The sequence below is a fragment of the Gastrolobium bilobum genome, unplaced genomic scaffold, assembly GCF_033153095.1.
Source record: "Gastrolobium bilobum isolate Gb01-03AN ecotype WA unplaced genomic scaffold, APGP_CSIRO_Gbil_v1 utg45536, whole genome shotgun sequence".
NCBI classification, from domain to species: domain Eukaryota; kingdom Viridiplantae; phylum Streptophyta; class Magnoliopsida; order Fabales; family Fabaceae; genus Gastrolobium; species Gastrolobium bilobum.
Window position 1 is genome coordinate 176,110 of NW_026896177.1, and position 7,089 is coordinate 183,198.

At 34.4% G+C, this 7,089-nt stretch overlaps 1 protein-coding gene across 4 annotated transcripts; it reads left to right on the top strand.

Annotated features, from left to right (window-relative positions):
• The first annotated feature begins 3,859 nt into the window (after positions 1-3,859).
• Positions 3,860-6,699, top strand: LOC133298120 (protein FAR-RED ELONGATED HYPOCOTYL 1-like). 4 transcript variants are annotated; one of them, XM_061497355.1, is made up of 5 exons: positions 3,860-3,972; positions 5,300-5,454; positions 5,609-5,949; positions 6,174-6,437; positions 6,582-6,699. In XM_061497355.1, exons 3-5 carry the CDS (start codon positions 5,625-5,627, stop codon positions 6,653-6,655), a joined length of 663 nt encoding a protein of 220 aa, XP_061353339.1. In that variant the 5' UTR covers positions 3,860-3,972; positions 5,300-5,454; positions 5,609-5,624; the 3' UTR covers positions 6,656-6,699. The 4 variants fall into 4 exon arrangements, with proteins under 4 accessions (XP_061353339.1, XP_061353337.1, XP_061353338.1 ...); XM_061497354.1 differs by having other exon boundaries at positions 3,881-3,972; positions 5,273-5,454; XM_061497356.1 differs by having other exon boundaries at positions 3,883-3,972; positions 5,294-5,454.
• The last annotated feature ends 390 nt before the right edge of the window (positions 6,700-7,089 follow it).

The window sequence follows — 7,089 nt, forward strand, 5'->3', positions numbered from 1 at the left end:
TTTCAATCTCATATTTCTGATTATGTGCATATCGGTAAGGTCTTACATTGACAGCCTTTGATCCTTCAACTAAGTTGATGGCATGGTCATAATCTCTTGTTGGAGGAAGACTTTGAGGTATTTGGAACACAAACTGAAAGTGAGTGAGTAACAGCCAAATCTGTGCTGGTACCTTGTCTTTCAACTCAATTAATTCAGGAAGTACATCTGATTGTGGGGTTGTTGGTTCTGCACCTAATAAGGTGAGACAGTTTGCTTGCTGTTCCATGCAAATTGGAAGTTCTTTGTCTGCATACAACACTACCCTTTGCTTATGCCATATAAACTCCACAGTCATCTCACTATAATCATGCATCACCCTGCCTAACTGCTCCAGCCACATAATGCCCAAGATTATGTCTGTATTCATGGTCAATTCGATAACCCACAAATCTATGGTAAAAGATTGCCCTTGAATAGACAGAACCACATTGCAGCATTTTTTATCACAAGACATAAACTCTCCATTGCCAAGGTACACATTCATCTTTTGTGTTTTGAACATAGGAAGTCCCAATCTATCCACCACATTTCTTTTCACGAAATTATGGGAACTGCCCGAGTCTACTAGCACCAGTAATTATTTCTCCTTGAGATTGATGGCAAATTGAAATGATCTAGTACTATGATTACCTGATAGGGAATTCAGTGCTGCATCTAAAGGTGAGCTAGTATTGGCATCAGGTTGCCACACGATGGTCTCATTTGGTTCCTGATCAGTATCTTCCATATCACCTATCATCAATAAGAGCTTAGCCTTGCACCTATGTCTTGAGGTCCATTTCTCATCACATGTGTAGCATAGACCCAGTTCACGGCGCTTCTGCAAATACTCATTGGAAAACTTCTTAATTGGTATATTAGAGGGTAAGGTTGGCACATGTGTGGTTTGGTTTGTGTAAGGTAAAGCTGGTATAGTGGGAGAAGGTAAGGTTAAGGTGTGGCTGGTATGGGTATGATCAGAAGAAAAATTAGTCTTCTGAAAAGTTTTCTTAGGAAAGGTTGGATTTGGGGTCATGGATGAACGAAGATCATTGAAATGTGCCTCATATACCAAGGCCAATTGCATTGCCTGATTAAGAGCAATTGGTTTGTGAAGTTGAATTGCTCTTCTCAATTCGAGGGATAACCCCGACACAAAAAAGGTCATCAAAATCTCGTCAAAAAAATCATTAACTTGGTTAATTAATGATTCAAATTGTTGCATGTACTCCGCTAGAGTACCTGCTTGGGTCAACTTTGACAGTACCCCTATAAGATTTGTATAAGCAGAACCACCAAATCGATGACAAACTGCATTTTTAAGATCTTGCCAAGTTCCAATCGAACCTCCCTTAAAAAGCCACTGATACCAGGGAGAGGCTGGTCCCTCCATCTTCAATCCAGCAAGCTGAACCTTGTATTCTTCTGGTATCTGCTGTAATCCAAAATACAGTTCCGATTTAAAGATCTAACCATGGGGATCAGTCCCATTGAAGGTTGGAACTTCCATACGAACCGCTTTTAGAGGCAAAGGAAAATTTGAATGCATCGTTCGCTGATGAACAAAAGATGCAGTGTCTGCTTCCGGAGGTGGACAAGGAATTGTAGAAGAACTCTCACGTCTGTCACGCTCATCTCGTCCCAGGATTAACTCCTGGAGTTGTTGCATCTGCGTAACCAAATTGACGAACTGAGTTTGGTTCTCACGTTGACATTCCACAAATCGTTGATCGATTCTGGCCTAGAATGCATGGTTTTCCTCTCTGTCTTTATCAATCCGTTGTTGAAGAGAAGAAAATTCTTCGGCGAGTTCTTGGATACGCATGGTGAGGAAAGCACCAAATGATAAGAATCAAGTTCTTATCGAAGGAGAAAAACAAAGAACACTGAAAGATTATTTTTTTATTTCTGAATGAATCAATTGGTACATTGTGATTTTGTTATATAATAACAGAATAACTAACTAACTACTTCAAGCTCCAATCGTTTGCAGCCACGTGTACTTATTAAAATGCAACCTATTAGTCTATAAGCTTCTATTTACAACATCCTATATATGCACTGAGTAGTCTTTTGCCCAGCTAGGGGCTGTTCTGTTCCTCGATGGCTTCTGCATCGTATCAACTCCCCATATATATATAATATATATATATATATATATATATATATATAGAGAGAGAGAGAGCGCGAGAGAGAGAGAGAGAGAGAGAGAGAGAGAGAGAAAGAGAGATGTAGGTTGCGTTGCGTGAGTCATAGGAATAATCCGGTCTTATTAGCTTCATAAATCATAATATTATTTTAAAATAATTTATTATCTAGTTATATTATATGATTACCAGCTCAGGCTATTTTCCTGATTAATCATATTAATATAATCAAATTGATAACTATATTATTTTGAATTTTTCCTTAAACTATGACAGTGTATTATTATGAAGAACAAACAACACAATTTACTTTTGTATAGAATTGATGGATTTTTAATGTATCAAAAAAAAAAAAGAATTGATGGATTTTTGAACGCATAATGATAGATCTCTACACGAACATTACCAAAGTTTTAAGAAAGAACAGGTAATCTAAATCTCTAATAAACGTATTCTTTAGGCATTTTTCTTTTTCTTTTTCTTTTTAGTAATCAGTATTAACATTATCATGTTTTAAAGTTGGAAAATCATTTTCTCATGTAATAGAAGATAGCTTTCTCATGTTGTGAGACATCGAAATTTGTGTAATATTTTTTATTTTTTTATTTTTTTTACTTTTTTTAACAAATGATGGCCCCATCACTTATTGTGTCTATCATGAAAAAAGAGAAACTCTTTAAACTTAGAAGTTTAATGATACTTAAGTTGCAGATAAGTCATCATGCAAACGTGGGGGACACATGAATGGTTCCTCGTACTGTTAGTGGCACTGCACATGAACTCACTAATCATTGTGTTCTCAAGTTGCCACCAACCAATGGGAGGCCACGTGAACTTGCTCCAAAGTTAACTTATCTTACTAGCAAGTAAGTGATCAACTGGTAAGGGTTATTCTATTTTAATTAGTGTTCTTGAGTTTAATTTATGAGTGTAATTATATTAAATCTTTGATAGGAAGAGGTTTGCCACTTAAATGGTACTATCCGGTCGAATAATCATAAATAATATTTTAAAAAAAAGGTTATCTTCTCTCGTGCCATGGAGACTACCTAGAAATGACAAGGAGACAAAGGAAATTTTTTATTAAGTATTTCTCATCAAATTTTAAATTTTTATTTATTTTTAACAGATGTATAGTACATTTAATGCACCAAAAAAGCACTTTAGAGACAAAGAAAAATGAGGATTTTATTATATTATGAAAAAATTGTGTATCTTTTTAAATAACACAAACTTAATTTCTTTAAAATAAGCATAAAGAAGTGGAATGTAGATTATTTTTTTTTGTTTTTATTTTTTCAGTAAAACTCACGTCAATTTAAATCTATGTGCTCTAAAAACGACATACAAACCATAAAAATGATACTTAATATCATTTTTGTGAGAAATTTAAAATTTTAATTTCTAAATCCATTTCGAATCGAACTAAGAGAAATAAAAAAAATACAATTTTCCATTATATTTTCAGTATCGAATAAATATTTGGTACTACTATTGTACCAAAGATTCAGTGTATCTCATCAATGAAAATATTACATGTCAGCTAAAATACTTTTTTTCTGTCAAATGTTTTCTCTCTCATATGATGTGTGAGGTTCTCATTAATGAGATGCACTGAATCTAGATACAGTAGTACCAAAGATTTATTCCTCCGCATCGCATCCTTTTAGTTTTTAATATTTGCTTTTGAGAGGGTATCTCTCTCTGCTCTCCGAAAACTTGTCTTCAATTTTATGTTTTTGAGTCTTTGATTTTTCTAGATCGAGATGGATGAAAGCAAGGAGAACCCTTATGAAGTTAACAGGTTTGAGACTATCTGGGTCTCCAAGATTTTCCTCTCTTCATTTTGTTCTGTTTGATCACTGAATTATTCTCCCTTTTTCTGCATTTTATGTTATAGATTTGATGCTACTTTTGCTCTTATCTTGTATGGTATATTAACTAACACCTAGATGCTTATGTGAGTAGTGGAATATTGAAATTTTACCTGAAAGTAGAAGATTTAGCTTACATAATAACTTGTTAAAAAATGAGTTTGATTAATTAAACTAAATAAGTAAATTTTCTTTAAAGATACATTTCAGTTAAGCACGAGGCAGTCATAGTTGCAGTTATCTACTTGTTCGTGTGATTGTGTAGAATGGAATTCAGTATATAGAATTAAGTGAGATGGAAGAGTTTGGATTGCAGTTTGGTGAAATAGTATATGGGATTTACTTCTTTGGGTCCTGTGCTTCTAACCATACAGTGTTTTTGTTTCTATTCTGAAAACATTCAGTAAGTTAAGCATAAAATATGAATTCCAGAGATTGTTGGACATTTGGGGAAAAGATGCCCTTTTCTCTGTTGGTTCTTTGCTTAAGTTGAGAATGCTTTACTAGTAAAAAGGGCACAGCGCTTTTGGAAAGTTTTAATTTGTTTTATGATGAATAAAACATGCAATTGGGTCCACAGATGGTTTCCTCTACTCTTAATTGTCCTTTCTGCATTTGCTGTAAAAACATCAGCCTTCGAATTGCCCTTTATTTCCTTAGGTTGTTGCACCATTTTATTGGAATAATTGCAATTTATTTATCTTTTTATTCAAGAATTGCTCGCTTTGTAGGGTTGAATCCATGTGAAATGCATCCCCAGGGAATATTAATCTGGTTGGATTTCTGTTTGCTGCTGTATTTGCACCATTTCATCTGTAAAATTACTAAGAAGAACAAAACAACAAAAGCCTTTTGCCACTAAGTGGGATAGACTACACGGATCAAAATGTTTACATTGTGCTATATCAAAAAAAAAAATTTCAGGAAGGCCATTTACATATGTAAAGTAGTTTGATGGAATTTGTTTTACTTGTCAACTGTTCTGGATAAAGTACTGATTATTTCACTCCTTACATGTTAAATAGTCTGTATTGTACTGAGTCATTTGTGCTTTCAATGCTTAGTGATTGAGCTTTTCCCTTGTTACACAAATTCAATTAGTGACTAAGAAAATTTTACCTATGTTGCAAAGGCACAACTTGAGTGTGATCTATTGGGAGTGTGTATTATCTGACATATGATCCAGACATATCCAGCATATAGAGACTGACTACAAAATATATTTTTCAGTTGAAAATTGAACTTTTCTAGTTGTAGGTACTATTATTCCTTTTCAGAAGAATAAGTCACAAAAGAAGCTAATGGGGGTTCCAGATCCTATTTTGTCACTGCACACTCTTGATTCATTGACTTTAGCAGAGGAAATATTGTAGAAGAGGATACTACCCTACAGCTGTTAAACTGAGCAAAAAGTTAGTTAAATAATTGTCCTTCTTCATGTCTTGACCTAATGATGTCTTTCATATGTGTGATTTTAGTGTGAAGGTTCTTTTTGGCATTTTTTATCTTGTCGAGATTTGTTGGTTCTTCTCTTTTGTAATGACATTTTTTGAGTATTCTCTTCAGATTCCAGGTCAACGAAATGAACAATATCAACATTGTTGAATGGAACAAGAAAAGAAAATTACTGAGTGATCAGTTGGATTTGCTTCGACCAAAGCATAAATGCTGGGTTGGGAGTTTCTCTTCTGAACATGCTTCAATGTTTGAAGACAACCTTGCTTTAGAGAGCATGCACAACCACATGGTCGAGAGTAGAACAGAAGCAGCATTCCTTGATGATAGGTCCAAACCTGAATCTGCCAAAGACAGCAATAGTTTTATTGAAGACTCTGATACTGCTAAGTCTATAAATGAAGAAACCAAACTTGAGGCAGATTGTGCAAATGCAAATACATACCTATATGGTAGGCCTTCCACTTCTTTTGTTAATTGGGATGACTATAATGTTACAAATACATACCTATATGGTAGGCCTTCCCTTTTACACCTACCTTCTATGGGGAAAAGGAGAGAGAGAATTCACCTTCCCTTTTTTTCTACGTGTAAAAGAAAAGTGTACAAATTCAAGTGTAGGAATAATATTACTGATAATTTAAGGATAACCACTGCTCTTTGGATGTATTAACAGTAAATATGACAAACTATAGTGAAGAGGAAGCATTTGTTGAGAGTGAGTATAATCCGTCTTATCATGATCCTGATATACAAGCTTTGAAGAATTCTGAGGAGCACCTTCTGGGATTAGGAAGCTTTTCAGGTCATGTTTATTCAGAATATGTTAAAGAAGGCAGTGAGCACCCTGTAGATATGGAATTTGAAGATTTTCCTTTTTCTAATGGGGTGAATCAAAACATGTATGTCCTTTCATCTGGAAGACGCAATGTAAACCAAGGTATTCAGTGTGCTCTAGTCAGTTAATTATGTGTGAAGATAGCATCATGCTAGCACTCGTGAAATTAGTTTCTAGGGTACATGCATTTCATAAAGAAATTTTTGTTAGTAACTAGGCTGACATATAATATTATTTTAAATGCAGAAGCTCAATCAAGCACAAGGCCACCAACAATTGATCAAGAATTTGAGCAGTACTTTTCCATGCTAATGCTTTAGAGATTACCTATAAAAGGAGTACATATGTATAAATCTGAAAATTTGTACAAAGATATACAAGACTAGTTATTCTGATGAATTTATAACATCTTTAGAAGGTAATATAAGATTTCTTCTTATGGCCTTCCTCCTCTTTATTTCCCACCCTTCACTTCCTTGATGCGTTAATTTCCTTAATGATGCCACAGTTCTCAAATTGTCTTCTATATTGTCACCATTGTATTATTAAGAGGGTGAGTTAGAACAGTGATAAAGTTGCTCCTTTGTGACCTCCGTATTGTTAGGATGACTTTCAACACAAGGGATCACACAGATGGATCAACCAACCACTTGTTTTCTCCATCTTTTAACTGATCACAAATAGACATGTCCTTTTTTTTTTTTTTACTGCAATAGTGACATTCAAGTTTTAGTATCTTGAACTTGATTTGCTT

What these genes read in the sequence shown, in the direction of transcription:
- LOC133298120 (XM_061497353.1), top strand. Translation starts at nt 3,935, where the DNA reads ATGGATGAAAGCAAGGAGAACCCTTATGAAGTTAACAG. An exon ending in AACCCTTATGAAGTTAACAG is followed by an intron (nt 3,973 to 5,608) that starts GTTTGAGACTAT and finishes TATTCTCTTCAG; the next exon opens with ATTCCAGGTCAACGAAATGA. An exon ending in TGCAAATACATACCTATATG is followed by an intron (nt 5,950 to 6,173) that starts GTAGGCCTTCCA and finishes ATGTATTAACAG; the next exon opens with TAAATATGACAAACTATAGT.